The sequence below is a fragment of the Clarias gariepinus genome, chromosome 19 (genome assembly GCF_024256425.1).
Source record: "Clarias gariepinus isolate MV-2021 ecotype Netherlands chromosome 19, CGAR_prim_01v2, whole genome shotgun sequence".
NCBI classification, from domain to species: Eukaryota; Metazoa; Chordata; class Actinopteri; order Siluriformes; family Clariidae; genus Clarias; species Clarias gariepinus.
Window position 1 is genome coordinate 13,853,949 of NC_071118.1, and position 13,791 is coordinate 13,867,739.

At 37.6% G+C, this 13,791-nt stretch overlaps 1 protein-coding gene across 1 annotated transcript; it reads left to right on the forward strand.

The window, feature by feature from the left end:
* Positions 1-5,497: 5,497 nt before the first annotated feature.
* Positions 5,498-8,754, forward strand: nkx6.1 (NK6 homeobox 1). Its single transcript, XM_053478951.1, has 3 exons — positions 5,498-6,463; positions 7,007-7,179; positions 7,914-8,754. Exons 1-3 carry the CDS (start codon positions 5,926-5,928, stop codon positions 8,157-8,159), a joined length of 957 nt encoding a protein of 318 aa, XP_053334926.1. The 5' UTR covers positions 5,498-5,925; the 3' UTR covers positions 8,160-8,754.
* The last annotated feature ends 5,037 nt before the right edge of the window (positions 8,755-13,791 follow it).

Consider the following 13,791-nt stretch of genomic DNA (forward strand, 5'->3'; position numbering starts at 1 on the left):
GTATGAAATGTGAATTTGTATGAATCAAAATGGTCAGTTTGCCAAATACATTGTGCTTGTGCATCTATGATTTTTCTCGGTAGCTTCACACACCTTGAGTATAGTCCCATGGTCTCTCATTTCGCATATATAAAGACCATGCATTACCAAGTGCGAGAAAAAACAAAATGAATAATATAACAATGAATGTGAAAGACAGCAAAGGAAGAACCTTTACGCTTAAGGTTTCCAAGGAAATTGCAGAAAGAATGAAAACTGGTAAGTAAATGGAAGAACTGGAATAAATACAAGTTAACAATGATTTGTGTGATTTTTATTAAATTTTTCAACAAAACAACAGCAGTGGTACAGGTATCTTAACAACAGGCAACATTCTAATGGCTATAAATTCTTAAATGCAAAGACAAAAATAAAAACAAATCACAAAACAAGTTTAGAAAGGCATAGTCAATGGAGACCTTCAAGAAAGTTCCAGAGAGAGGACTGTGTGATAGTTTTGAGCATTTCCCCAGATGTTCCTCTCTGATGTCATGGCAAAAGTTACAGCCGTTGACACAAAACAAGGTAAACACTTGTGATGAACAAACACATACTGGACACATAAGTGACAACTAAATTTTCAGCTTTCCCTCTAAATAGCTCCTACAGTATCAGCGATCTAGCTTGTGCTGCAGTGTTCCCCCACCTCCTTCTCTATGTCCCTCTACCTCCACTGAGTCACCTGTACCCCTAAATCTCAGTTTTGTGAAACCACCAACCAGCCAGTGCCCTGTGCAACAGACACCTATTAGCCAGGACCTACCGACTACCACCCTAAAAACCGATGCAGTGGGTGGTAATCCTTCAGGAGCCAGAAACCCATCCTCCGTCCAGATAGACCGCCCTGAATCACACTAAGACTGGAAAAAATCACACTAAGACTGGAAAAAAGATGCATGTGTTTGCAGTGGTAAAAAACTTTTTTTCAGAAATCACACACAAAATGACGTTGCTACTTTTGGACCTTACAAAAACTTATCAGCAACTCTACTTCCGCAACAAAACTGCTTTTTATAAAAAGCTACAAACTACTTTTTCACAAAAAGGATACACCTTGTCAAGTGAAAAAATTAGAAAAAAAGTTAACCAACATGTTAACTACTTACAAAAGAGTTAAGGATCGCCGCCGTGCAACTGGGGAGGGAAAGCAAACCTGGGAGTACTACACAGTAAGTCTAAGACTGCACTGTATAAGATCATTTTGCATCTTATTACAAAGTCACTTTCGTATCACATTGTGCTTTTTCTGCAGCAAATGGATGAGCTATTTGGGTCCCCTGGAATAGGAACTGCACCACCTGGAACTATCTGCTCTACTCCTCTATGTGTTACCTTCTCAAAACAGGCCTCCATCAATCTCTCTTCCTCAAGCTCAGGCAGCAGGTGCTTCTGTAGACGAGCAGCCGGGGACCTCTGCCAGTACAAGCATGGCCAGGAGGCAGAGATCCTCACAATTTTTTGAGGCATATGAAGCGCATGCAGAACGAAGAACAGCTGTGCTTGAGTCTCTTGTAAGGCTGGACCTGAAGAGATGGCGTCAACTAAAAGAGAGGCGCAGACGATCTTTTGAAAAAAAAGATGTTGACCAGTTTGGGAACTGTTGTGGAGGAGCTAAGGAAAATTGGAAGACAACAAGAGCAAATTATATAGTTACTAAAACCTTCTTGAAAACATGGCAAATAAAGCTTATTCTGTTTCAAGCAAATGTCTATGTACTTTTATTGTCATCTTTCCAATGTTATAAATTGCCTCTTATTTTCAGTTACAATTTCAAAATGCACTTTGAGGTGACACTTCAGAGCTCTTGCCTTGCATTTGTTGCAGTTTCATACAATTTTCCTAGTAAGTCTTACAGACTAAATTATATTAACTGTCTACAATTTTTAACTTTCACTGAAATGATTGCATGTTGGTACTGCAACATAAGACCTAACATAACACCACTAAACAAAACATAATTTGATTATATATGAGCTTGATTTGTAAAACAGTATTTGTTCAGTAACTTTAAAATGAAATGATTTACACATGCACATATATTGTTTATAAACTTACCGTCGTTGTTCATCCTGCTGCATTTCTTCCAACAAAAAAAGGTATTTCTATAGCTTCCAGTTCATCTGCAATGAAGTAGTCAAACGCCACGTGATCTGCCATGTTTGAGGAGGCAACGAGATCCCCAACGTGTCCGACTTGACGGCTCCGTTTTCAGCTCCTCCCCGACTGCTTCCGGCTAATCTCGCCGATCGAACTGCACAGCGCAGCCTGAGCTCGAACGCACCTATTGTCTTGTTGACTCAGGTGAGAATGTTGACGAGCACAAGGCTGGAGATCATGATGTCAGGCTGACTGGACTGGAATGGCAGACTTGACATGTTAAAAGGAGGGTGATGCTTGAAATCATTGTTCTTCCATGGTTAACCATGGTGACCTGCAAAGAAACGCGTGCAGTAATTGCGTTGCATAAAAATGGCTTCACAGGCAAGGATATTGTTTCTACTAAGATTGCACTTAAATCAACAATTTATAGGATCATCAAGAACTTCAAGGAAAGAGGTTCAATTCTTGTTAAGAAGGCTTTAGGGCGTCCAAGAAAGTCCAGCAAGCGCCAGGATCGTCTCCTAAAGAGGATTCAGTGCAGAGCTTGCTCAGGAATGGCAGCAGGTAGGTGTGAGCACATCTGCACGTCCAGTGAGGTGAAGACTTTTGGAAGATGTCCTGGTGTCAAGAGGGGCAGCAAAGAAGCCACTTCTCTCCCCAAAAAAAAAAAAACATTAGGGACAGATCTGCAGAAAGTATGGTGAATGGACTGCTGAGGACTGGGGCAAAGTCATATTCTCAGATGAATCCTCTTTCAGATTGTTTGGGGCATCTGGAAAAAGTCTTGTCCGGAGAAGAAAAGGTGAGCGCTACCATCAGTCCTGTGTCATGCCAACAGTAAAGCATCCTGAGACCATTCATGCGTGGGGTTGCTTCTCATCCAAGGGAGTGGGCTCACTCACAATTTTGCCCAAAAACACAGCCATGAATAAAGAATGGTACCAAAACACCCTCCACCAGCAACTTCTTCCAACAGTACAACAACAGTTTGGTGAAGAACAATGCATTTTCCAGCATGATGGAGCACTGTGCCATAAGGCAAAAAACAACAACAAAAAACCTAATGGACTTGGACTAATGGCACTTAGTTATTAACCTAGTTAACACAGTGTAAGTATGTATCTAATGATGTAAACATTAAAGCACTTTTTGTAAGTCGCTATGGATAAAAGCATCTGCCAAATGCCTAAATGTAAAAGTGATAACTAAGTGGCTCGGGGACCAAAACGTTGACATTTTGGGTCCATGGCCTGGAAACTCCCCAGATCTTAATCCCATTGAGAACTTGTGGTCAATCCTCAAGAGGCGGGTGGACAAACAAAAACCCACTAATTCTGACAAACTCCAAGAAGTGATTATGAAAGAATGGGTTGCTATCAGTCAGGATTCGGCCCAGAAGTTGATTGAGAGCATGCCCAGTTGAATTGCAGAGGTCTTGAAAAAGAAGGGCCAACACTACAAATACTGACTCTTTGCATAAATGTCATGTAACTGTCGATAAAAGCCTTTGAAACGTATGAAGTGCTTGTAATTATATTTCAGTACATCACAGAAACAACTGAAACAAAGATGTAAAAGCAGTTTAGCAGCAAACTTTGTGAAAACTGATATTTGTGTAATTCTCAAAACCTTTGGCCACGACTGTATACTGTTTAGGTAATGTGATGTATATTTTAATTGTTAGCTAAGAGTTTTCTACATATGCTGTATCTCAGCGGTATTGATGCTTATATTATGGAACTTGCTTCATACGTATGAATATTGTAGCGCAAATGTTTAACACGCAATGAACTGCGTTCAATGGTTTACAATGACACTCTTCTGGCGAGGTTAAGGAAGCTGTTCACCACTAGGTGTCGTTAACGGTTTACGAGTTAAACCGGTCTGACTTGCAAATAGTTCCCTGTTCCACACATTAAAGCACTACATGGCCTTACATGTATAGCTTCATATGTGGGACAATGGATGTCTAATAATGGCAGCTGATGGCTTAATTTGTGTAGACCTTGGTATGAAGTGACAGCATGTAATTATGAGGTTCTTATCTATCGGAAACATTTGGTATATATATATATATACCTATACAAAGTAACACTAAGACGCTAAATATGCTTTATATTTTCATGAGAAATAAAGTTGGGTTAGGTAATTTGAAGCCTGTATGAAATACCTGTCCCTTTCGTAATTATTTTCATGGTGCTGTTGATTAATTGTCGTTTGGACAGGCAGCCTGCCTGTGGACTTTTATTATTATGGTGCTGTTAGGCTAAATATTTGACCGAGCTACCAACTATTACAAATAAAATACATAATTTCGATTTCCCCCCTGAGATACAGTCAAACCAGCTCCTTAACTATTGTTAATAGATCTAATATAAACTTGACATATCAATATGGAGACTGTAGTTTTTATATTCGTACAAACAAAATGCATTTTTTAAATAATAATTATTACATTTATGTAATTTATTTCCCCCACCCCAGAGGATAACTAGTGCTTCCCTGTCTTTCCTCACGTCTCTTGTATCTTTCACATTTTTAAAAAATATATACCCATGGCCTTCTAGAAGGAGATGACATATGGAAGCTCCTATCCTTTCAAAATAAATTTTTCTGAGCACATTTCTATATCCATCACTACAAATCGGGGTTAAAGAATTAAAATATTTGGAGAATTTTAACATGAAATATGAATAAAATGTCTTAAACGAATGGACTTTTTTCGGGATTTGTAACTGTTAATGCTAAAACATTAATTTTACTATTTTATCTATCGGAAACATTTGGTATTTCTTGACCATCGATTTTGTACGTAAAAAGATCGATCGGTTTTGCGCCTAACATTCGTGTGTTGTTACAAAAACAATTACTAAATAATTAGTGTCGATTATCCTTGTGTCGATCGCAAAATACAAATAAATCGCAAAATGCAAATTAATTTCTGAATAAGCTTAAGCGAAATAAAACCTCGAAGCTGTAGTTTATTCTACATGTATATAATCAATCCGATGGCATATTTTTTAGAAAATAGTTCCTAAATTAACTTAGTTAATTTTGTTCATTAAAAAAAAGTTTACGTATTTAATAGCATTGGGGGCAGTTCTTTTAATTTGCAAATTTAAAGCGGTGACAGAGAGCGCCAATGAAACAGACTCCTAAATTCAGTCCGGCACTTTTTTTCCGCCTGTGACAGTCATTACGTCATTTTCGGGTTTAGCCAATCACAGCAGGGAACGAGCTCTTCTACTTTCCAATTGACACGCTCAAAGTTTGGACTTTTTCAGCAAAAGGACAGCAGGTCGATGAAAATGTTTTATTATCTTCCAGGTCTTCATATGTGAACTACGAAGAAAGACTGCCATTTTATTTATAGAAGATTTAAAAAGAGCATTGAATAGCAGCCTGTCGAGGCGAACTCGCTCCCCCTCTCTCCCTCTCTTTTTGTCTTGAGAATGCCAAAGCTTGAACATTTGCAATGTTTTTAACTCTGCGACTGGATTTCGCCCGGGAGGAGATGGCTACAACACTGCAGTCTGATTAATTCGGAATTTTAAAACAGAACAAAGATCCAGCACTACGCATATGTTTGTTAATGCAATGCTTTTTAAGTGCGAATTTGCAATTTCGTGCACTTTGCTGCAGAATATCCGGCTATTTGTTTCCTGTGTGCGCTTTTATGCACAATAAATAACCTCAATATTTTTCTTTTTTATTTTTGAAAAAGAAAATCTAAAATCTCTGCGTAATTGCACATTTTGAGACGTTTTGAGCTGTAGTTTCTCGGTTATGTTAGCTGTGGGGCAAATGGACGGACCTCGTCAGGGCGCCTTCCTTCTTAACACCTCGCCTTTATCCGCTCTGCACAGCATGACCGAAATGAAGACGCCCTTGTACCCCGCTTACCCATTACCGTCTACCGGCCCGGCGTCGTCTACCTCCCCTACCTCGACCTCACCCAACCCGGGCGGGGTCCCGGTGTCTTCCCCGGGTATCAAAACATCAACGGCTGGACTCTCGGTTCTCGGATCCCAGCAGTGCGGGGCCTCGGCCACTCCACATGGGATAAACGACATCCTCAGTCGGCCGTCGGTGGTCGCTTGTGGGGCAGCAACCTCCCCAGCTGGTCTGCTGTCTGGTCTGCCCCGCTTTAGCAGCCTAAGTCCACCTCCACCTCCAGGGCTTTACTTCAGCCCAAGCGCAGCTGCCGTGGCCGTAGCCCGCTACCCCAAACCTCTTGCCGAGCTGCCCGGCAGAACCCCTATATTCTGGCCAGGAGTGGTGCAAAGCCCGCACTGGAGAGATGCCAGATTTGCTTGTACGCCTCGTAAGTACATTTTTTTTCTTCCGTTGTTCTTAAAATTTATACTTTAATACACATTAATGCATATAATCGAAACACTGCAAATGTTTGCATGCAAATCAAATTTTTGTGTCAACACACAAAAAAGTGAACACTGTTTAAATCGACACTGGAGATTTGCAGTGTGTATGCATGTTCAGTTTGTCTCACATTTCTCTGAGCCTAGACACCACTGAGCCCAGAGTTGATTTAGTTGGTGTGTGATAATTTTTGATGGCATCTTGTCGGGTTTAAATACAGTATGCACGTGTTATTTAATGCTAAGAAACAAAGAGTTAATAAATTCACATCAAGACATTTTGTCTTGAACGCACTCCTACATTTTATTTGTATTATGTTGATTTTAAAAAAAATACTGTACGCAGTAGTATTGAACTGGCAATTCTGAACATGTCTATAATCTATATAAGTCTAGATTTTACTTGAGTTAATAGGCTAATATGAATATTAATTTACGGAGGGAAAACAGGATCGTCATTAAAATGCAGTTACATTTGTTCTTACTAGATCAGAACTCAGTGCTGCTGGATAAGGATGGAAAGAGGAAACACACAAGACCCACGTTTTCCGGTCAGCAAATTTTCGCGCTGGAAAAGACTTTTGAACAGACCAAGTATTTAGCAGGACCGGAGAGAGCGCGTCTGGCCTACTCTCTGGGAATGACAGAGAGCCAAGTGAAGGTAATGCATACTACACAGCTATAGTGTTTAAAATTAATCACACACTGTTTAAATCACTAGAAAGAAAGTATAAGTATCAACTATATATTTTGTACAGTGGGTTGAAAATGGTATTTTGGTTAATATTTACAGTAAGACCATTAGTGTTAAATTAACGCATTAGAATCAATTATTTTTATATGAAGGATGTAAGTGGTAAATCAACACTTGGGATTCTGCCTATCGGCATACTTCAATATCCAATGTAGTTCTATTATTATTATTATTATTATTATTATTATTATTATTATTATATAAATACTAATGTCTTTGTGGAACAAATACTTTATCTTTGCTCATTTTTCGTTTAATATGAATACTACAGTAAAATGTTTTTCAAATAAAGATACATTTGATTTTTTTTTTAAGATACAGGCAATTAAGGCTACTTAGGTTAATTTAGCAGGCAGAAGTTGCATACATATAATTTTTTAAGTTGAAATAAATAAGCCTCATATGCACATTACATATTTTAAAGGAAAGCAAGTAATTTGATACTTGCACAATAGTACTTAACAACAATAGTGTTATATCGCATCTAATATCAACGATATTAATATTAAACAATAAACAATATTAAGATAAATAGTAAACGTATTAATTATTTATTTTTGTTTAATCTGTTATACAGCATCAATGAAGACGAATTTGGTTTGCTAGTTTCTAAACATTATTATTTATACTATTTATTTAAGGTGTGGTTTCAAAACCGGAGAACGAAGTGGCGGAAGCGGCACGCGGCTGAGATGGCCTCGGCCAAGAAGAAACAAGACTCGGAGACAGAGCGACTGAAAGGCGCGTCGGAAAACGAAGATGACGACGACGATTACAACAAGCCTTTAGATCCAAACTCGGACGACGAGAAAATCACACAACTCCTAAAGAAACACAAACCGAACCCCGGGCTAATAATGCACGGAGGGGACACCGACAGCTCGTAAATAAGCCCGCAGAGGAGCCTTGTTGACTCTCCAGTGCAGAATCACAAAATAACTGCGTGTTTTCACTTAGTTGTGAAATGTGTGTGTGTTTTCGCGAGGAAAAAGGATGCAAAATCATGCACTGCCGGAGGAACTGAACGCATCACTCATTTCAAGTGGACCTTTATGTAAAACAACAGCGTGAGTTGTATTGAATAGAAATTATATTACTGTGAATATTTATGTGTAAAGTATGTTTTTGTATAGTAAACATAGGCTCTTTTTCTGTTCTTGATTATGTTTTGTTTGCATCCCCACACCGGAATAAGCGCATCACATTTTTATTTTAACACCTGTTTTCTTCTTTTTCATTCTTTCTTTTCAAATAGCTTTTCAATTTAAAACCACTACAGGCCAAAACACCTAAAGACCAGTTTTGCAGTTCAAGTTTGATTAAGTTTTGAATGTAAATAATCAACAAACATTAACAATGAATCTATATTTGTAAAATAACCCCTAGTGTTCGTCTCAAAATAATAGGATGTTCCTTTTTTCACACATAAGTTATACAATTTTACGTTTGTAACGGTGTTGGATGCGGGAAATGCGCTTTGCATATTCGTGTGATATTGCACTTTTATTTAATAAAAAAATAAACATTATTATTACTATGAACCTTGATTTATTTGTTAACATGGTAAAAGTTTTATTTGCATATACGTTTTTGAAAATACTTCTTGAATGTCTGAAAAGCACTTATTACCCAGTCATAACATGAGTGAATAGGCTATTTGAAGGCATACATTTATTAGCCCTGTATTTGCCACTTAATGAAGATAAGGCGGTTTATAATATTCACTATTATTATTGATACTAACGATATAATCACTGTGCAAGAATCTTGAGAGAATTGATCAACTGTAACTCCCATAGAGATGAGACACATTTATCTGGGATATATATAGTGGGTTAATTAATTGTGTTATTTATTTATTTATTTATTTATTGAGGGTAATTAGGCCATATAGGGATCTGTGCTGAAAAAAAGGGCTGCAACAGACTATAACAGGTGACAGATGAATGAGAGTTGAGAGTTGAGAGATGCTTTACAGTTTATGCCGGAATAGGCGGTGTGTGTCATTGTCCCGCATGATTACATCTGCGTGTTCTTCGAAAATTGGAAACCAGTCAACCGGTTTGTTCTTGGCTTCAGAATAATTTTTAATTTATGATGTGCGATTGAAACTGATGCAAAAGTTTTGGTTAAACAGAACCGATGGTAGAAATATTGAGAACAAATTTAGATTGTTTTAGCTTGAATTGACTGTATGTTCCACTCTGTCACATGATGGTTAATTATTATTTAACTATTTCAATGCAGTGAGTGGCGCTACTTTATAATAACTGTGATGGGTTTGATTTATAATGAGCTAACTGATTTAAACAAATATCAGTTTCTTAAATATGAACCACAGAATTCTAGTTTACTCGGCGCCAAAAAACCAATTACAGTGTATTGTTTTAGTTAAGTGTAGCTTTACAACTTGGTGTGCTTATGGTAACGTGATAGTCCTGTGTAAACTCATTTGTTTCAGAACATTTTGATCTGAAGGGTTTGGCAGTTATTTCATATTTGCACATTTTCCACTTCCTACATGACACTAAAATAACATGTGGTTTATAATATTATTTATATTTATTTAAACACATTAGATCAAAACAGGTAAATTACATTATACAATGTAAATACATGTATTAGGAATTACAGTGTGGGTTTTCTGTACATTATCGATAGTTTGCAGCGTCTGTTTATTTTGCGGACAGTTTTTTTTTCGTTTATATGGCCAAATGTTTTTTTTTTTTTTTTTTTTTTTTTAAACCTGATGTCTCTGGTTTGTTTGTCTATTTTTCATATGAACGTCACTCTTAAACTTATTTAATTGGTTATACACACTGTATATCGGCAATGAATATCCAGTTGCCGTAGTGTTTTTTAAGTTATTGATAACCATCATTTGATGCTGTGTGAATGTAATGATTTTCTGTAGTGTTAAAAATCCAATGAATGTCCTTATTTGGCTACACGTGTAGGCCAATGACCTGATTTCAATACGGTATCAAATGACTTTGAGTGAGTAGTTAATGAACTCTTATCTGCGATAATTAATCTTTGATTGCTTTAAACTCTAATATCTATATTAGCATGCTCATTAACATTGGAGCCGGGACAGTTTCATTTGGAGCACATGCTGTTAGTGTGCTGATGGAGAGATAGCATCGTTGCTTAACCTCAGATAATCACTTCTGCCATTGGTATTATAGTAAATCAGGAAATACACTTTCTGTATTTCTTGAAGCTAAAAACTGAATTTCGACTTTGATTTTTTTTTAATTATAAAACAATAGTAAGCCATGAATAACACGTTTAACATAATGAGCACGTCAATTAGCCCTAGCCATTCTGGTGCATTTAGTAGTCAGCGTTTTCACTTGAGTCTGAACGCTTTTCTATTTGTCATTCGATCCAATGTTACTTTTCAATTTCTGTTTAACACCTCTTATTTAATCCCAGCTAACGCCCAATCCACGAATCTAAATTGATTCCTGGCACAAATGAAAGCTTTAAGCTCTATATGAATCTTTTTTATGCGCTATACCTGAGGGAGGATGAAGTTGACTAGACACGGTGGATGGCTCCACACATCGAACTCCTCTCATATTAAACACTAGTCTGAGCATTTTATAATGTTTTATAGTTTCTGTATAGTAAGCATAAATGTTGAAAAGCAGGCTAAGAGGATAGACTCTATAGTCTACCATGCACATATTATTACTTAATTTGTAAAGCGATTTATTATTATTATTATTATTATTATTATTACTACTACTACTACCACCACTACTACTATTATTATTAATGATTTTTTAAGTGGTGGAACTAATAATCATGGGGAACTAAACAGGAAAAAGAACATTTCGCAGTTGCTTGATGAATGTTTTGATAAAGTAGGCCAGTGTTTTAACGAGTTGTCCTTTAAAACTGTTTTATACCATAGCGCGACAAGGCCTTCAATTCCTCAAATAGCAATTTCTCAAATAAGTTGTCTTATTTTGCCCTACTTCATAACAGTAAGCTTGTCAGCAAATGCTTTCAACATGAAACATTGTCTATTGTATTATGAAAAATGTCCCTAGCCTAAAAATATTTGAAGAGCCATGAATTTATGGCTCTGCAAAGTAAACTGCGCGTGCGCACAAACCCTTGACAGGACGATTTGTCACAGCACATGGACGGCGATGCAGCAGCGTGATCCAGGTGTGATAAACATGTGAACATGGCTTACACACCTCTGGGACTGGCGCTAACATCTGCTGGGTGCCTGCGCAGTCGTGGTCCTGCAGATGGCCATGTGCCCCAGAGTCAACTTCACTTTCACATCACACACTTGTTGGACGCGAGGTTAATTAGTCGAAAAATGGTCTACCCGCTGTGCCTTCCGTCCTTTCAATCCACCAAACAACTCGAGTCCTGTGTAGTTTGGCACGTCTTTATGTGCGTCGTCTCCATGCACGTGCTCAAATAGAAATATTAATTAGGCTGCAGGTGGGATAAATGGTTAAATGATTTGAGACAATAAAGCAGCTCCTTGCTTACGCTGAAGATGACCATAAATCAGCTGTAGGCCTGTTCTCACAGTTATTTCCCCGGTACTTCTTTGAGATATCGTTTGGCATTTAGTGAAGCGGCTAATGTGTGTGTTTGGGATAAAGAGCCCATTGATGTGCTTTCAGTTGAACGTGTAGTACAAGAGATTACGCAGGGCTATGTGTCACAAGAGGCCACAGAGCCAGCAAATGAATCCTGGCTTACTACATATGCCTGCAGCCTTATCTCCTTCACACCCGTTTGCAGACTTCTGATAAAGAGCGCCTGGGGATCCTCTATTACTAAAACCTCGCCAGCCATATCAGAGGAGAAATGTTTCCCCGGCAGTCCGATTCTTCTCTATTTCTCATTCTCATACTCCGTTTCAGCTGCAGGTGGTTTGGCTCCCGTCACTAAAAGCAGACTGCTCTGGCTCAAATTACACACAAAACTAGCCCCTAAACTTTACAAACAAACCATTTAAGTAAACATCATGATTATAAATGTATAACAATATTTCAAAGTAATTTCATATAAATGGCATTTTTCAATTAAAACAGCATAAAATGTGGCAACATTCTAAAAAATTTACTCGTACAAAGTTGCACATTTATATTTAAGCTGAAATGAACTTTAAGAGACACATGCATTAATCAACCACCTTTTGTAGTTGGTAATACGTGTATTATGGCTATGATTAATACAATTTATTCGAAACAACCAAACACAGCGAATTACAGAAGTTCCCAATTTTGCAGAAGACCACTGAAACCGATAACCTTTTGAGCTACATAAACCAGAGGCAAACTCAAAGGAATATGATTTTATAACCTAAAATATTAAACAATTTTTCAATTTTAATATAGCTCTTTTAGACATTTTCTTTTATTTTTCATAATCACAGTATTTGTGTCACGTGGTTCACAACTGGCAACCTATACAGTTTATCCTAAATTTATGAATAGAAATAAATTTGTTAGCTTTCATTGTATTATATCACAGGATTGTGGTTGGTCATAAGATGACGTACCCTTCTGAAAGTTGTGCTACCTGCAAATCACATGTTTATATTATTGTGCGTGTTATCATTTCTTTAGTAACAGCTTATTCAAAGACACTGATATAGCCGATGTTCCACTTGAGAAATAAGTGTTTCTGCTGACATGGCTGTTTTCTATAAGGAGACATTTTATTTAATATTTAAATAGGAATGTTTAATATGAGTACTTTTAAGTAATTTTAAGTTGGAAAAATGGGAAAGTTTTTAGACCAGCTGGGAAAGAGAAGGATGAGTGTAAAAAAACACCTGGGGAAAGTTTTTAGACCCACTGTACAGGTGCACTTTGTCATTACCTTTAACAGTTCAAACTGCATTTCTATTACTTCAAGAGGTTAAGAGAGAGAGAGAGAGAGAGAGAGAGGCTGGTCATGAAATAAAATGTTCTTATCTGCTATATCAAATTCCCGCAAATTTGGACCCCAAATTTTCAGTGGACATGGGTCAGCATGGCTACCATGACCGGTCTAGGGCTACACAGCTCTACACAAAATAATTGCAATGCACTGTGTGTTTTAACATCTTTCTCTCTGAACCCGCATGAACTTTTTTAGCAATTTGAGCTACTGTAGCAGTTCTTGGACCCGGATACATGGGCCAGACTTTGGTCCCCACTTGCATCCGTGACCCTGTCACCGCTTTTTTTGGAGTTTCAGAAAGAGTTGCTTACCCACTGTCTATTTCACTTCCAGGCGCTATTGTAATGAGATAATTAATGTTATTTAATTCACCTGTCAGGGGTCTTAATATTATGGCTGATCAATGTAAATGAATATAGGGAAAGAATCAACTTTTTATTGGGCCACGTCACACCATGCCAGTGTTGATTGTTGTCTTGCATGCCAAGTCATTTTTTTTCATCACTTCTTCTGTCTTGTACAACAAAATTGCAACAATTCATTACTGTCTGTTTTCAGTGGCCTTAATATTAATCACAGGTGTGTTGCATG

Bases quoted from the DNA above. Each gene is read 5' to 3' on its own strand.
- nkx6.1 (XM_053478951.1), top strand. From the start codon at position 5,926: ATGTTAGCTGTGGGGCAAATGGACGGACCTCGTCAGGGCGCCTTCCTT. The intron at 6,464-7,006 runs GTAAGTACATTT...TGTTCTTACTAG, and splicing joins CAGATTTGCTTGTACGCCTC to ATCAGAACTCAGTGCTGCTG. The intron at 7,180-7,913 runs GTAATGCATACT...TATTTATTTAAG, and splicing joins TGACAGAGAGCCAAGTGAAG to GTGTGGTTTCAAAACCGGAG.